The sequence below is a fragment of the Aotus nancymaae genome, unplaced genomic scaffold (assembly GCF_030222135.1).
Source record: "Aotus nancymaae isolate 86718 unplaced genomic scaffold, 86718_ANA_hifiasm-v0.15.2.pri h1tg000041l, whole genome shotgun sequence".
NCBI lineage: Eukaryota > Metazoa > Chordata > Mammalia > Primates > Aotidae > Aotus > Aotus nancymaae.
Window position 1 is genome coordinate 20,298,160 of NW_026988455.1, and position 17,486 is coordinate 20,315,645.

The 17,486-nt window shown below is 40.2% G+C and overlaps 1 protein-coding gene and 2 non-coding genes across 4 annotated transcripts in view; all 3 read right to left on the bottom strand.

Moving 5' to 3' along the window:
- IARS1 (isoleucyl-tRNA synthetase 1) overlaps window positions 1-13,450 on the bottom strand; it is a 75,560-nt gene extending 62,110 nt beyond the window's left edge. The window contains exons 1-7 of one of the 2 annotated variants that reach the window (XM_012472202.3): window positions 13,355-13,450; window positions 8,199-8,324; window positions 6,534-6,690; window positions 6,204-6,323; window positions 4,873-4,955; window positions 4,064-4,181; window positions 2,349-2,496 (exon numbers count right to left, since the gene is read on the bottom strand). In XM_012472202.3, coding sequence (XP_012327625.3) covers window positions 2,349-2,496; window positions 4,064-4,181; window positions 4,873-4,955; window positions 6,204-6,323; window positions 6,534-6,690; window positions 8,199-8,317 — 745 coding nt within the window. In that variant the 5' untranslated portion in view covers window positions 8,318-8,324; window positions 13,355-13,450. The remainder of the gene's footprint in view (window positions 1-2,348; window positions 2,497-4,063; window positions 4,182-4,872; window positions 4,956-6,203; window positions 6,324-6,533; window positions 6,691-8,198; window positions 8,325-13,354) is intronic. The other variant, XM_012472201.3, reaches the window with a different exon arrangement.
- LOC135268759 (U6 spliceosomal RNA) lies at window positions 8,678-8,784 on the bottom strand. Its single transcript, XR_010337113.1, has one exon. It is a non-coding gene; the product is annotated as a U6 spliceosomal RNA (small nuclear RNA).
- On the bottom strand, window positions 12,220-12,352 carry LOC135268734 (small nucleolar RNA SNORA84). The gene has a single exon (XR_010337091.1). It is a non-coding gene; the product is annotated as a small nucleolar RNA SNORA84 (small nucleolar RNA).
- Window positions 13,451-17,486: the final 4,036 nt, after the last annotated feature.

The following is a 17,486-nucleotide window of genomic DNA, read 5'->3' on the forward strand; positions in this document are numbered from 1 at the left end:
CTTTTATTTTTATTTTTTAATTAAGGTAATATCCTATCTGGTTGGTTTTACAACTTTTCACTTAATATACTGTCAACATTCTTCCAAATATTAGCACATACAGACTTTTCTCCATCTTTTAAAGAACTCTATGGGACTCCATTTTATATGATTATGAGTTATTTCTAACAAGCTGACAGTCATTTAAATTCCTTTCAAATTTTCACTACTATGAAAACTGGGATAATGAATGTCCTTGATGTATCTGTGTACCCTTATTCTAAGTGTTTCTAGAGGATACCTAGGGCATCCTAGGAAAAGAAAAGCTAAAGCAAATGTATGAACAATTAAAACTTAAGAGAAAATCTGGGCCAATTTAGAACCCACCTATAAGTTATGATATTACGTATCTGAAATTTACTAGAGCCTATGTCATATTTCACTATAAGAAAAATGGGTATCTATGGGGCACTGCAAAAGCCAGGCCTCTCTGTGGCCAACAGCTTTTTCCAGTAGGTCAACTCTTGGTCCTATCTGCTCCCAGGAAAGAACAAATAAAAAACTCCCTCTGTACCTTTTTTCTGACAATCAATCTTTTCCCATTCCTTTCTCACTACTTTTTCCTTGCCAGTACAATCTACTGTTCAATCAAGCCGACTGTTTTAATACAACTATTTAAAAAGATCATTGCAACCATTATTAAACAGCATTAAACACATCTACACTGTTGTGTAATCATTACTACTATCAATACCCCAAACCTTTTCATTTTCCTATACTGAAACTCTGTACCCATCAAACAACTCCTCCTTCCCGCCCAGTCTCTGTCAACCACCATTCTACTACTTTTTGCTCTCTGAATTTCATTTCTTGATACCTCATATATGAATCATGCAGTATCTGCACTTTGGCGACTGGCTCATTTTTTTTTGTTTGTTTTTTTGAGACGGAGTTTCGCTCTTGTTACCCAGGCTAGAGTGCAATGGCGTGATCTTGGCTCACCAAAACCTCCACCTCCTGGGTTCAGGCAGTTCTCCTGCCTCAGCCTCCTGAGTAGCTGGGATTACAGGCACGTGCCACCATGCCCAGCTAATTTTTTGTATTTTTTTTTTTTAGTAGAGACAGGGTTTCACCATGTTGACCAGGATGGTCTCGATCCCTTGACCTCGTGATCCACCCGCCTCGGCCTCCCAAAGTGCTGGGATTACAGCCGTGAGCCACCGCGCCCGGCGTCGACTGGCTCATTTTAATTAGCATAATGTAATCCAGGTTCATCCAAGGCATAGCCTGTATCAGAATTTCCTTCCTTTGTTAGGCCGAGTAATATTCCATTGTATCGAAATACCCTATTTGGTTTATTCATTTATCCAATGGGTTCCTTCTATCTTTTGACTATCGTGAATAATGCTACACAAATATGGGTGTAGAAGTATCTGTTCAAAACTGCTTTAAATTCTTTGGGGAAAACACCCAGAAGTGAAATTGCTGGGCCACAGTGTAATTCTGTTTAGCTTTTTGAAGAAATGCCGCTGTTTTCCACAGCAGCTGCACCACAGCTTTTTTTACTGGCAGTAAGTTTTTCTTTTCTTCTCCTTTTGCCTCCACAAAACTATCCAAACCTGAAGGTATAGTTGTTCACAAAGTACCAATCTTCTTTTCAAATCTCTACGGAAAGGCCCTCATTGAAACTGGTAACTCTCTACCAGGGAACATTTGAAAGGCAAAAGTTCTCAAGTTCTGGTACCAATTACTAGTAATAAGGTGATGCTACATATCTGAATCTTAGACTCTTCATCTGTCATAGGGGCATGGTGTGGAAAAACATATTATAATATGGAAATTATAAGAAAATTTTATGTTCTACTTTTTACATTTCTGTACTATTTTAGATGTTGTGTTGGTTTTCAATTAGAAATGAAAACAGGCTGGGCGTGGTGGCTCACTCCTGTAATCCCAGCACTTTGGGGAGGCCAAGGCAGGAGGATCATGAGGTCAAAAGATCAAGCCCATCCTGGCCAACATGGTAAAACCCCATCTCTACTAAAAATACAAAAATTAGCTGGGTGTGGTGGTGGATGTCTATAGCTACTTGGGAGGCTGAGGCAGGAGAATCACTTGAACCCGGGAGGCAGAGGTTGTAGTGAGCTGAGATTGCACCACTGCACTCCAGCCTGGCAACAGAGTGAGACTGTCTCAAAAAAAAAAAAAAAGAAAAAAGAAAAAAAGAAAAATAATTTTTCTAATAAAGTCAGATTCTTTTCAAATAATTCTATTCTTCATGCAAAAAGAAAGGTAAGCCTTCATATTTTCCAAAATATAAAATTATCATATACATATTAATCATAAATAACCAGCATCTTCCTACTTACCTTTAATCTTCACATACTGCATTTCTGGATTAACACATACGGCAAGGTTACTAGGTAGAGTCCAGGGAGTGGTTGTCCAAGCAACTAAAGATACAGTTTCATCTTCTTCCAAAGGGAAAGTTACAAATACTGAAGGGTCTTGAACATCCTGAAATAAATTGAGGTAAAGTATTGTTTTACAAATCCACAATGACAGACACCTAAGAAAAAGGAACTGATCCTAAAGATAAATCTTCAGGATGAACTGAAGAAATCACATGCCAGACTTGTAAAAAAATTTTTAAATACTTTAAAAAATATTTTTAAAAGCATATTTATTTGTCACAAATTAAGTATTTTAAGACACCTGGTGACTGTTTTTTTTTCTTTTGACATGGAGTCTCCCTCTGTCACTTAGGCTAGAGTGCTGTGGTGACATCTTGGCTCACTGCAGCCTTCACCTCCTGGGTTCAAGTGATTCTTGTGCCTCAGCCTCCCAAGTACCTGAAAGTACAGGCACATGCCACCACACTTAGCTAATTTTTATATTTTTAGTAGAGATGGGGTTATTCTATTGTGGTCAGGCTGGTCTCAAACTCCTGACCTCAGGTGATCCACCTGCCACAACCTCCCATAGTGCTAGGATTACAGGCATGGGCCACGTTGCCTGGCCTCTGGTAACTTTTTAAAGTAATGTCTAAAGAGGAACATATGATGGAGGTTTCAGTATTATGATTATCTATTTTGTAAGTCCATGAAGAGTTAGGTCAAAAAGATTCTACTAAAGCAACACATATTTGAAATTGTAATAAACCCATATAAATTCAGCTCATTAAATAAAAAAACAAGATTGTCTCCAGCTCTCTGGCAATGTTTCAACACAAAAATATCAAGGATTTAAAAATAAATAGCTCTAAAAAAATCAGTCCCAGACAAAAAACAACTGCAATTTAAATAAAGTGACACAAGAGCTGTTGGTCACACAAGAGAAACCTGAAATAAGGAACACTACTATTGGCCTGTACCTCCTCAAATGTCAGTATTATGAAGCATAGAGAGACTAAAGAGCTGTTTGAGATTAAAGGCTGGAGACATATCACTGCCGGAAGCACACAATGTAGGTCTTTTTTTTCTTTCCTTTCTTTTTTTTTTTTTTTTTTTTAAACTATAAAGGACACTGCTGAGACAACCAGAACCTGAATAAGATCTATACATGAGGTAATACAGTATCAATGTTAATTTTCTAACTCTAGTTATTTAAAACAATGTTCTTGATTTTAGGAAATATGTAGTTTTCATAGGAAAAGGGCCATAATTCCTGCAAGTTACTCTCAAAGGGTACTGTGCCCCACTCCTATAAAAAGAGAGAAGGATAAAGCAAATGTGGCAAAAGGTTAACATTTAGGGAATCTAGTCGGACATAAAGAACTCTCTCCACTTTTCTGTGAGTTTGAAAACATGTCAAAATTAAAATTTTTTTCTTGGTCAAAACAAGCAAAACCTATTACATTAAGATACATCATAAATCCAATGTAGAAAACAAATCCCTCATCTTAACAGAGCTTTAGTATAGTAACTGGCAGTATTTTCAGCACTCAGTAGTAAGTGATCAAAGTGACTGATCGCGTGGGCAACATTCCACACCAGGTCTACTTGGGAATACCTACTATGATCATAACCATTCAACTTCTACCTACAAAACTCAATGCTGAATAATGTCTCTACATTTCACGTACCTTATAATTCTGGTGTGACTCAAAGTTGGAAAGTGGAGTGTTACATGCAGTAGAGAAGGGCATGACTTTCACACCTCTATAAACAAGGCCTTTATCATAGAGTTGTTTGAAGACCCACCTGATAAGAGATGGAGTTTCACAATTATATAACCAAAATTCTATTTCTGAAAATGCAAACATTTATGCCATTTTCTGTTTAGAGTGTCTGTCTGCCAAATAAGTGAAAAAACAATGTCTTTCATTGGGAGACTAGCTGGCAAATTAGATCAATATAGTAAGACATTAGGCAGACATTACAATGCTAATATCTACTAACATTGAATGATGTTTAAAACATAATGTTGATTAAGAAAAGCAATTGGCAGGCCGGACAGAGTGGCTTACACCTGTAATTCCAGCACTCCTGGAGGCAGAGGCAGGTGGCTCACCTAGGTTAGGAGCTCAAGACCAGCCTGGCCAACATGGTGACACCCCATCTCTACTAAAAACACAAAAATTAGCCGGGCATGGGGGTGCCTATAATCCTAGCTACTCAGGAGGCTTAGGGAGGAGATTCGCTTGAACCTGGGAGGCAGAGGTTGCAGTGAGCCGAGATCATGCCATTGCACTCCAGTCTGGGCAACAGAGCCAGACTCTGTCTCAAAAAAATAAATGTCCTACATTCAACAACAAACATATTCCCAAAGATTTCGGAGAAATAATGATAGACTCAAAAATAAACTGATTCATGCTAGTGCACTTTTCCAATAACCAATACAACAGAATATTCATAGAATATTTATCATATTTATAATTTTAAATAAACCTACCAGACACTTTCCATGAATTCTGGATACAGAGTTTTGTAGTCATTGTCAAAGTCAATCCATCGGCCAAGTCTGGTAACTGTAGACTTTAAAATATTAATATAGAACAGTATTAGACAATATTTTTAATTGTTCATCAATGTGTACTCACTTCTATTGTCACCACATATGGAAATTTTGGGAAAATAGAATAATCAACGGTATGAGTAAATCTATATTGCAAACAACATTCTATGTAAGGTTAAGAACAAGTTTTCCTGGCACTCATTCTACATGCACAAAATGTTATTTGTAAGTATAAATATTCATTTATACGAGGCTACCAAAACCACCACTTGGCAAATACCACAGGCATAATTATTGCTGGCACAAATCATTCATGGATGTTAACATTAATGAGTGAATGTATGACAAGAAAAAGAATATCTGGGGCCGGGCGTGGGCTCACACCTGTAATCCAAGCACTTTGGAGGCCAAGGCGGGCTGATCACCTGAGGTCAGGAGTTCAAGACCAGCCTGACCAACATGGTGAAACCCCATCTTTAAAAAAAAATTGAAAAGAATCTCCCCACAAGATACTTATTAATTACAAAGGAAAAACTACAACTTTACAAAGCAGAAGGCTGATAGACAGCACCTTAATCAAGTGAACAAAGTTATCACCATCAATGGACATAGCAACAACACATGCCGCCTGGTACGATGCACTGAGAAGGGCTAACATCACTTCTGTGGCATTCTCACCAAAAATGTATAACCTAAATTAAATCAGGAAACCTCAGACATTGAGAGACATTCTATAAAATAGCTGCTCTGCAATCTTCAGAAACGAGAAGGCCATGAAAGACAAAGAAGAACTGAATAAAATGTCCCATACTTAAGAAGACTAAGAAATCATGACAACTAAATGCAATATGTGATTGGTCCAAATAAAAATTAATGGGGCAACTGCTTTTGAAAATTCTATTAATACTATGGTTATTGAAGATGTTAGCAGTTGGGAAAGAAGGATGAAAGATATAGGGGAATTAATTTTATTTTTGCAACTGTTTAGTAAGTCAAATTATTTCAAAATAAAAAGTTAAAAAATTTTTAAAAGTATTTGAGAAAAAAAGAGGCCCATATCCATGTTATACTTATCAGAATTTTTCCCTATTGGTGATCAGTCAAGAAAGGTAGACCAATTAAGCACACGGAAGTCAGAAAATGGTTCAGTTTAAGCTAACAGTTTTTCTACCAAAAAAAAAAAAAAAAGCACAAGGGACCATAAACCATCTCAATGCCCATTTAATAACTACATTTTCTGTTCATTCTACTGACAATATCCCACATACCTTCCACTCAGTAGAGTATCTCATCACAATTGCTCGGCACTGACTGTTATACTCTGTAATCCCCATTTTGGCCACATCCTCCGGTCCTCTGATTCCCAGTGTCTTATCAATTTCATATTCCTGCAAATTTGTGATAAGATTGTTACCACTGTGCCCCATGAAACAACTGCAACTATGCAAATCTAGAAAATAAAACAAATCGAACTACAAATAAAGAAATGAAGTAGAAGAAAAGGTCTACAGTCAACATTCGTATTTAACATATTATATGATGAAATCTAATGCTTATAAAAAAATCAGAACATTATAAAGCTGGATACTCAAACATACCACAGGTAAGCCATGACAATCCCATCCAAATCTTCTGTCAACATGAAACCCACTCTGGTGAGCATATCTTGTAACTATATCTTTAATTGTCCCTGCAAGTATATGTCCATAGTGCGGCAGTCCAGTTGCAAAAGGAGGACCATCATAGAAAGTAAATCTAAGGGTAATAAAAATATATCAAGTCACTTAAAAACAGCAAAAATTTAAAGCATTTTTCTTTTTTTTTTGAAACGGAGTTTCGCTCTTGTTACCCAGGCTGGAGTGCAATGGCGCGATCTCGGCTCACCGCAACCTCCGCCTCCTGGGTTCAGGCAATTCTCCTGCCTCAGCCTCCTGAGTAGCTGGGATTACAGGCATGCGCCACCGTGCCCAGCTAATTTTTTTGTATTTTTAGTAGAGACGGGGTTTCACCATGTTGACCAGGATGGTCTCGATCTCTTGACCTCGTGATCCACCCGCCTCGGCCTCCCAAAGTGCTGGGATTACAGGCGTGAGCCACCGCGCCCGGCCAAAGCATTTTTCTATAGATAGCTTTTGTTATAGTGAAGTCTTTTTGGAAGGAGAAAAGCAGCAAGATCAGAAAATTGGCAAATATAATTGATTAGATATTTACTGGTGGTCCTGCCTTCAGAAAGGCTACAATTGTGGTAGAGCTGCAGAGACCGCCATTTGATTATTCATTTTTCATTTATTAGTTCCATGACGTAAGGCAAGTTATTTATCCTGATCTTGAGTTATCTCATCAGTAAAATAGAGCAATAAACCCCGAAAGTTTTTGACCAGAGGAGACATATAATGAAACAGTGATTAAAGGGCTAGTCTTTTAGGTAAATGAGGACTAAAGACAGAAGGCATTATAGTAGCCTTCTACAGGGTACTTATTCATTCAATGTATATATCTACTACTGAATACCCACTATATATAGGGCTGGAGGATTCTGGGAATATAAAGATGAATAAAGAGTATCTGCTTTAGGCTGTGAGTGGTGGCTCACACCTGTAACCCCAGCACTTTGAGAGGCAGAGGCAGATGGATCACTTGAGGTCAGGAATTCGAGACCAGCCTGGGCAACATGGTGAAACTCTGTCTCTACTAAAAATACAAAAATTAGCTGGGCATGGTGGTGGGTACCTGTAATCTCAGCTACTTGGGAGGCTGAGGCAGGAGAATCACTTGCATCCAGGAGGTGGAGGTTACAGTGAGCAGAGATGGCACCACTGCACTCCAGCCTGGGCAACAGAGCAAGACTCCATCTCAAAGAAAAAAAAAAAAAAGAGTATCTGTTTTAATGGGATTCAGTTTAAGAAATAACTACTCTTTTTTTTTTTTTTGAGATGGAGTCTTGCTCTGTGGCCAGGCTGGAGTGCAGTAGCACAATCTCGGCTCACTGCAACCTCCGCCTCCTGGGTTCAAGCGATTCTTCCGCCTCAGCCTCCTGAGTAGCTGGGACCACAGGCACGTGCCACCACGCCCTGCTAATTTTTTTGTATTTTTAGTAGAGACGGGGTTTCTCCGTGTTGGCCAGGATGGTCTTGATCTCTTGACCTCGTAATCCACCCGCCTAGACCTCCCAAAGTGCTAGGATTACAGGCGTGAGCCACTGCGCCTGGCCCAAGAAATAACTGTTCTTAAGGACTTTCCCTTTACCTAAGAAATTCACATACTTTGGTTTATGTTTTGATTGCTTTAAGCATTCCTGAAAACAATTAAATTTGGTCCAAAACTCCAAGATTTTTTCTTCTTCAGCAGGAAAATTTATGTTTTCTGGAACTTGCTGAACCATTCTGTTGCTGTAAAAGAAATCAAATTTGTTACTGTCAAAAGAGAAATCTATGAATAACAGAGTACCATATTATTAACATGGGTGTATGTATATGACACTAACCATACTTTAAAAAAATTAGAGCTTTATTGATGTACAATTTACATACTGTAATGTACAGTGTACAATTCAGTGGCTTTTCAGTATATTTACAAGGTAGTATAATTATTACTACTATCTAATTTCTTTTTTTGATGTTCATTATATTATTTATTGTAGTGAAAATGTGTCAAAAAATAATTGTTCAACAATAAGAGAACAGTTAAATACATGATACTTTTATATTTCAAAGAGAAGTTAACAAAATTGGAAAAATTCACCAAAAATATGGAACACTTCACAAATATGCGCATCATCCTTGTGCAGGGGCCATGCTAATCTTCTCTGTATCATTCCAATTTTAGTATATGTGCTGCCGAAGCGAGTACTACCACTATGTAATTTCAAAATGTTTTCAACCTCCCCTCCCCACCAAAGTACCCCATAACCATTAGCAGTCACTCCCCATTCTTTCTTCTCCATAGCCAGTAGCAACAACTTATCTTCTTTCTGCTTCTATAGATTTACCTATCCATTTCATATAAATGGAAAAATTTATATACATCATCTATATGTGGCCTATTGCAACTGGTTCCCTTTCTCTAGCACATTTTCAAGGTTCATCCACAATATAATATGTATTCATACTTTATTACTTTTGATAGCTGAATAGTATTCCATTTCATGAATATGCCACATTTTGTTTATCCATTCATCATTTCTTGGACACCTGTATTGTTTCCGCTTTTCAGTTATTGTGAATAATGCTGCTAGGAACATTCGTGTACAAAATTTTGTGGGGATCTACGTTTCATTTCTCTTGGGTATGCAACTAGAGGGAGAATTTCTGGGTCACATGATAATTCCGTATTTAACTTTTTGAGAAAATGCCAAAATGTTTTCCAAGGTGACTGTACTATTTTACATTCCCTCAGCAGTGAATAAGGATTCTAATGTCTTTATATCCTACCTAACACATCTTATTGTCCATCTTTGGATTACAGTCATCCTAGGAGATGTTAAATAGTATCTTGTGGTTTTGATTTGCATTTCCCTAAAGACTAATGATGCTGAGCATCTTTCCATGTGCTTATTGGCCATTTGTGTATCCACTTTGGATAGATATTTATTTACCCTTTGCCTATTTTCTAATTAGGCTGTCTTTTTATGGTTGAATTTTAAGGGTTATTTATACATTCTGGATACAAATCCTTTAGAAGATATATGATTTGTAAAAAGCTTCTCTTATTCTGTGGGCTGTCTTTCTATTTTAGTGATAGTATTTTTGAAACACAAAAATTTTTAATTTTAATGATGCCCAATTTGTCTATTTTTGGTTTTGTTGCTTAAGCTATTGGTGTCATCTAATAAACCATTACCTAAACAAGGTTACAGACTTTTAGCTTACATTTAGACCAAGAATCATATTGAGTTATTTTTGTATATGGTGAGGGAAAGGTACTTGGTATTACTTAATATTCAGTAATGGTAGACAATTATTTCCAAAAGTAAGCAAGAAAATCTTGGAAATTCTATCTGACAGTGCAAAAACTCATTAACAATCTGAAGAAAAAAATCTCAAAGTAACTACGAATTTTCTTACCTACACTCACATGACAGAAATCAGTTCTCTTGAAATAACTTCATCTTCTCTTTGAGGAAAACTGGTATAACTTTAAAAATCTTAAAAAGATGAGAATCTCACATTCGAATATAGATTCCAATTTTCCATTTTACCCTTTTTATTTCTTATTCATGATTTTTATGAAGGATAAGTTTAGTCTCTAGTGAGAAGTCTTAAAGTGTCTTTTAAACGTTTTGCTAATAACCTCGTTCAGAGACACTTGATCAATCTGTGATTTAAGTATCTAGTGAGCTGACTTAAGCATCTAGTGAGCATTCTTGAGACCTTTCCTTCCCAAATTCTATTTATTCTTAATTAACAAGGTGGGTGCAAAATTTCCAAGTCAACAGCAGATTAGAAGGGAATAGAATTGCTAATAAGAGAACAACAGAGAAGATAAAAAACCTTAAGTACTCAAGAACCACAACAGTCCAGGATAATCAACTCTACAGGAAAAGACACCTACATACCTCAGTTCTGAAAGCATCAAAAGCATCATAGTCTAAGCAAGTTATTGATTCTTTATAAAAAAAAAAAAGTCTGTGACAAGTAGTATCTTTCATTTTCTTTCACCTTCATTAAATTTTCAGATGTATGAGTGCTTCTGAGTTTAATTTAAGAAAAGGGCCGGGCACGGTGGCTCACGCCTGTAATCCCAGCACTTTGGGAGGCCGAGGCGGGTGGATCACGAGGCCAAGAGATCGAGACCATCCTGGTCAACATGGTGAAACCCCGTCTCTACTAAAAATACAAAAAATTAGCTGGGCATGGTGGTGCGTGCCTGTAATCCCAGCTACTCAGGAGGCTGAGGCAGGAGAAATGCCTGAACCCAGGAGGTGGAGGTTGCGGTTAGCCGAGATCGCGCCATTGCACTCTGCCTGGGTAACAAGAGCGAAACTCCGTCTCAAAAAAAAAAAAAAGAAAAAACAGGATAAGAACAGTTGGGCTGTTTAATTAACTGAAATAGCTATTTCTGATCACAGTATACCATTAAAAAGTATTAAACAGAAATTGCAAGGTTTTAGATGTTCAAATCTTACTACAACCTCTAGCCTTTCAAGAATCAAAAGAAATGTTTGTGCAATTACTGAGTTATTTAGGTACATTGGGTACCTTATCAGAGGCCAACTGAAACTTATGAGATTGTTATCTGAAGACTAACAGACCTTTAGATATCAACACATTTGTTCATAACTTCTAAGACCTTTGTCACTTCTTCAAGGCTGGTCCTACAATGGCCCACATCTATGGGAGCTTTTTTTTTTTTTTTTTTTTAAGACAGAGTCTTGCTCTGTTGCCCAGGCTGGAGTACAGTGGCGCAATTTCGGCTCGCTGTAACCGCTGCCTCCTGGGTTCAAGCAATTTTCCTGCCTCAGCTTCCTGCCTCAGATTACAGGTGCACACCACCATGCCCAGCTAATTTTTGTATTATTTTAGTAGAGACAGGGTTTCACCATGTTGGCCAGGCTGGCCTGGAACTCCTGACCTTGTGATCTGCTTGCCTTAGCCTCCCAAAGGGCTGGGATTATGGGTGTGAGCCACTGCGCCCAGCCTATGGGAGCTTATTACAGATGGAGACTTACCAGCCTCACCTTGAACCTAGGAGTCAGAACCTGCATTTTAGCAAGATCCCTAGGGAATGAAAATTCACATCAAAGTCTGAACATCACCACTCTTGCACTGTTCTCACAATTATTCAGGAATGTGTATCTGAATTTTTATTTTTGAGAAAATAAGATATAAACTTTCTGAGAAGAGGGCCATAACTTTTTTTTTTCCCAGACAGTGTCTTACTCTGTCACCCAGGCAGGAGTGCAGTGGTACAATCATGGCTCACTGCAGCCTTGACCTCCCTGGGCTTGGGTGATCCTCCCAGCTTAGTCTCCCAAGTAGCTAAGACTTCAGGTGTGCAGCACCACACTCAGTTTTTTGTGTTCGTTTGTTCATTTTGTATTCTTTGTAGAGACAGGGTTTTGCCATGTTGCCCAGCTGGTCTTCAGTTCCTGGGCTTAAGCGATCCTCTTGCCTCGGCCTCCCAATGTGCTGGGGTTACAGGCATGAGCCACTGTGCCTGGCCAGCTCATTCAGTTTCTACAGTGTTTTTTAGGGAATCTCTGCTTTCCCCCCAAAATTAAAAATCACTGCACTATTATGTCAAGCATAAAGACTCAGTATAACAGCATTGACTATTCAGGAAGAACCATGTTCCAGTGACCGGGCTATGGCGGCTGCTGAGGAGAAGCGGCCTCCATGCATAAATCACAGGATTGCTATGGCCCATCGTATCCACTGGAGAGCTGCACATACACAACAGCATCCAGCAACCACAGGGCAGGGGACAAGGTAGTTAACCTTGCCAGGTTGTGCAGAGGGATGCCATCCCCTTTACTTCATTCTTATAATCCAGGCCCTTCATTCTTCCTTGTTCCACAACTCCTTCAGGCCACCTTAACCTCAACTTCCCGTTCAGCAATTTCGAGACCACTCTCCTTGACATTCACTTCAAATTATTCACATTCTCTTCATAGTATTTCGCCTCAATGTATTTTGGAAACGCACACTAAAACCATTGTTTTGTTTTAAATTTCATAATCTTTCTTTCCACAGTTGCTTCCCTTTTTAACTCTACCGTATTAGCAGTTCCAATATTCTTCCCATTACCTAGGCAATGCATTTCTGAGTCACCCTGACACTACTCGGAAGACAGACACATCCAATTAATCATCAAGTCATATCATATGGCTTCTACCTAGAAGTCTGTTTCTTTTCCATTCTCCTCTAAATCCATTTCTGTTTCCCCTTTTTATTCTTAGGTCTTCATAATTATGTCAAATGTAACCTCAAGGTGGGACCATTTCAAACCTTTCCTCAATTTAGATATATCCTATGAACATATGCTCCACAGGTATACTCACGCAAATGTACAAAATACGTATGCAGTGACATTCACCGAATAATTGTTTCTACAAGCAAATAACTGAAAACAATTTAAATATTCATGGTGACAAGTAAATTACGGTATATCAATAAAATAATCATGCAGCCGTTAAAGGTAATAAACTAAGACATACAAAAATACGTAGTACCTATACATAAAGTCACAGCTGTACCAATTTATACTATGTATAATTTATCCTTTTCAAAAGATTTTACTCATTTCAAACACCACCTCATTAAAAAAAGGCCACCATAAACTCAGTAAGGCTGGAAATGAACAAAACGAAAGCCCTGAAGAAACAAGTTCTTTTAAAAATTAAATAGTATGCTACTGTTTTGGGGTGCGTGCGTACCCCTCGCCTTTGAGGGCCGGATCCTGCAGGGAAGAATAGGCGTACCTGTGAGTTCCCGCGTACCTGGGAAGCCGCGCGGGGCAGCAAGTCTAGTAACAATTCCGCCGGCAAAAGAGCTAAGAGCAGGCGAGCGGAGGTGATGCAACGCGCTGACAACGCGAGATCGAGGGAAGAAGGCTCGCTCTGCACCGACCAATCAGTACGCTCTGCCTGACACCTATCAACAAGCCAGGCGGCTATTCGTTGCGACGGACCTGACTACGCCCTCTCGTCCGGATGGTGCTACAGTTGTACTTCTGGTTTTGCGGCTCCACCGGGAATACGAACCCGCCCTGAGCGCTTGGCTGGCTGCTGTGTGTGTGCTGCTGGTATCCGTTCCAGTAGTGTAGACCGAGGTCGCACTCGGGTTGTGGGCACCTCTGAGTAGGTGAAGGCCCACTGGGAAGCAGCAGCGAGGTCGGGGCTCATGTTCTTTTTTTTTTGAGACGCAGTTTTGCTCTTGTTACCCAGACTGGAGTGCAATGGCGCGATCTCGGCTCACCGCAACCTCCGCCTCCTGGGTTCAGGCAATTCTCCCGCCTCAGCCTCCCGAGTAGCTGGGATTACAGGCACGCGCCACCATGCCCAGCTAATTTTTTGTATTTTGAGTAGAGACGGGGTTTCACCATGTTGACCAAGATGGTCTAGATCTCTTGACCTCGTGATCCACCCGCCTCGGCCTCCCAAAGTGCTGGGATTACAGGCGTGAGCCACCGCGCCCGGCTCTCATGTTCTTTATCTTGTTTACATTTGTCAGTATTTATCTGACTGTACACTTCGTACCTAAAATTCATATCGACAAACAGCAACTTCCAGAGAGGTGACTTCAATAATTAAACTTTTGGGCCCTGAGCTGGTGACCGCAAAGTCGCTTCTCCTATCTTAAATGACCATGTGAAATGATATAACAAAAGAGAAGGGGGTCGGGCGCGGTGGCTCACGCCTATAATCCCAGCACTTTGGGAGGCCGAGGCGGGGGTGGATCACGAGGTCAAGAAATCGAGACCATCCTGGTCAACAAGGTGAAACCCCCGTCTCTACTCAAAATACAAAAATTAGCTGGGCATTGTAGTGCGCGCCTGTAGTCCCAGCTACTCGGGAGGCTGAGGCAGAATTGCTTGAACCTAGGAGGCGGAAGTTGCGGTGAGCCGAGATCGTGCCATTGCACTCTAGTCTGGGTAACAACAGCGAAACTCCGTCTCAAAAAAAAAAAAAAAGGAAGAGCCTGACAACCAGGTTTAAGAGTTTTATTGCAGCCCGGGCGCGGTGGCTCACTCCTGTAATCCCAGCACTCTGGGAGGCTGAGGCGGGCGGATCACCTGAGGTTGGGAGTTCAAGACCAGCCTGACCAACATGGTGAAACCCGGTCTTTAAAAAAAAAAAAAAAGGTTTTATTGCATTTTGCTTAAAATGTTATCTGTAATGAAAAATTGCATACTTAAAACAATTTTTTTTTTTTTGAGAAGGGGTCTCATTCTGTCGCCAGGCTGGAGTGCCGTGGCATGGTCTCGGCTTACTGCAGCCTCGACCTCCCCGGGGTCAGATGATCCTCACACCTCATCCCCGACCATGTAGCTGGGACTACAGGCTAGCGCCACCACGCCCGGCTAATTTTTGTATTTTCTGTAGTAATGGAGACTTGCTATGTTGCCTAGGCTACTCTCAAACTCGTGGGCTCAAGCGATCTGCTTGCCTCAGCCTCCCTAAGTGTTGTGATTACGGGCATAAGCCAGTGCGCCTGGCCTGCATACTTACAATTGCTGTGAGTCCGATTGGTACCTTACTGATCTGCTGGTTAAAATCTGGAGCCTTGGCCGGGCGCGGTGGCTCACGCCTATAATCCCAGCACTTTGGGAGGCCGAGGCGGGTGGATCACGAGGTCAAAAGATCGAGACCATCCTGGTCAACAAAGTGAAACCCCGTCTCTACTAAAAATACAAAAATTAGCTGGGCATAGTGGTGCGTGCCTGTAATCCCAGCTACTCGGGAGGCTGAGGCAGGAGAATTGCTTGAACCCAGGAGGCGGAGGTTGCGGTGAGCCGAGATCGCGCCATTGCACTCCAGTCTGGGTAACAACAGCGAAACTCCGCCTAAAAAAAAAAAAAAAAAAAAAAAAAAATCTGGAGCCTTGCAAAGAGCAGTAGGCCTCAGGCTTTGGCACCAGAGCCTCTAAAGGAAATTCTGGATCTTGCCAAATTGGGAGTAGTTCTGTAACTGCCTATTGTACCCATTTGAGGGATATAAAAAATCGATCTGGCCTAGAATAGGTAGAATGCAGTTTCTTAGTAAGTTTAGGAATATTTTGATAGTCTGTTCAGCACATATTCAACTTTACTTACTGTCTTGGTCCTGTGTGAAGGATGAAAGTGGTTTCATGTCCTCCATCAGAGGGTAACTCAATGTTCTATGACTCTACTCATTTGAACATAAATTTAGTAGCTGCAGAACTAATTAACTGAAAATATTTGCAATGTATTTGAAGTTTTCACATTCCTAATGTTGCCACCTTGTTGTTACCTGTCCAGAGAGTCCAGATTAGGGTCAGACAGAGGGCTCCTGGACAAATGTGAGGTAGGCTGACAAGTCTAAATATTTAAATTGGATTGAGAAATATTTATATTAATAGTACTGTTGGAAAGTATGGGAAGACTAAGTCTAGAAAAAAGTTAATAAGCACTTGAAGAAATTCCAATAAAAAAGTTAACTGTAGTCAAAATATATTACTCGGACTGAAGAGGTGAATAATTTTTTCACCTCTTCAGAATATGCAGTATCTGAAAGTGAAAAACCAAGAAATCAGAGCATAAGCATGTTTTATTGTAGTTTGCTTAAAATGTTTCCTGTAATGAAAACATTGCATACTTAATTTTTTTTTCTTTTGAGAAGGGGACTCATTCTGTTGCTCACGTTGGAGTGCAGTGGTATGGTCGTGGCTCTCTGCAGCCTCAACACTCCCTGGGGTCAGATGATCCTTGCACCTCATCCCCGACCAACTAGTTAGAACTACAGGCTAGCACCACCATGCCCGGCTAATTTTTCTATTTTCTGTAGTAATGGAGTCTTGCTATGTTGCCTAGGCTGCACTCAAACTTGTGGGCTCAAGCAGTCTGCCTGCCTCAGCCTCCCTAAATGTGACTACAGGCATGAGCCACTGCACCTGGCCTACATATTTATTATCATTGCTGTGAGACTGCATAAATACTAGAGAAACTAATCGCTGAAGGTAGAAACATGGAGATAAATGCTAGAGAAATTAAATTGAAGGTGGTTTTATCTGGGGAGCAGGAACTGGGGGTAGGCAAGGCTGCTTGATGTTACTTATTTGTCAGCTTGTGAAGCATGTGCTGGATTTAAATTATGGCCACACATTCTGACACTCCCCCACTGAGAAGTGAGGATCTGTGTCCCCTCCCTTTCATTCTGTTTGGGCTGTGTGTCAGTTTAAACCTGTAGAATACAGTGAAATGACTGAGCCAGTTTCTGGCACAGGTCTTAAGAGACTGACAGCATCTGCTTCCTGCCTCCGAGAACACTTGCTCCTAGAACTTTGTTGACATGCTGTAAGGAAGCCCATGAACAGGCACTGAGTGGGTCATCTTAGAAGCAGATCCTGTAGCCTTAGCTGAACCACCCCAATGAAAGCACAGGGAGCACAGATGAGCAGTCCCTAGTGAGTCTTGACCAAATTGCATTATTTGTGAGTAAAATAAATGATTGTTACTGAGATGATTTGCTATGCAGCAATAGAAAATAAGGTATAAATGTATCAAGAGAAGGTGGAACGTGTGAATTATTTATCCTGCTGCATAGTTGTCCCTACTCTCCTTGAAGTCTGAAGTTTTGAAAACCTAGGAATCCAGAATGACTCTTGAAGCGACTTAGTTCCTTGGACCTTTATTTAAAAAATATATACATATACTGAGCACCCACTATGTACAAGACACAGTTGTAAGCACTGGGGACATAATGGTTAACATACTAGATGAAATCCCAACAGTTAAGAGTTTATGGCCGGGCGTAGTAATCCCAGCACTTCGGGAGGCCGAGGTGGGTGGATCACAAGGTCAAGAGATTGAGACCATTCTGGCCAACATGGTGAAACCCTGTATCTACTAGAAAAATACAAAAATTAGCTGGG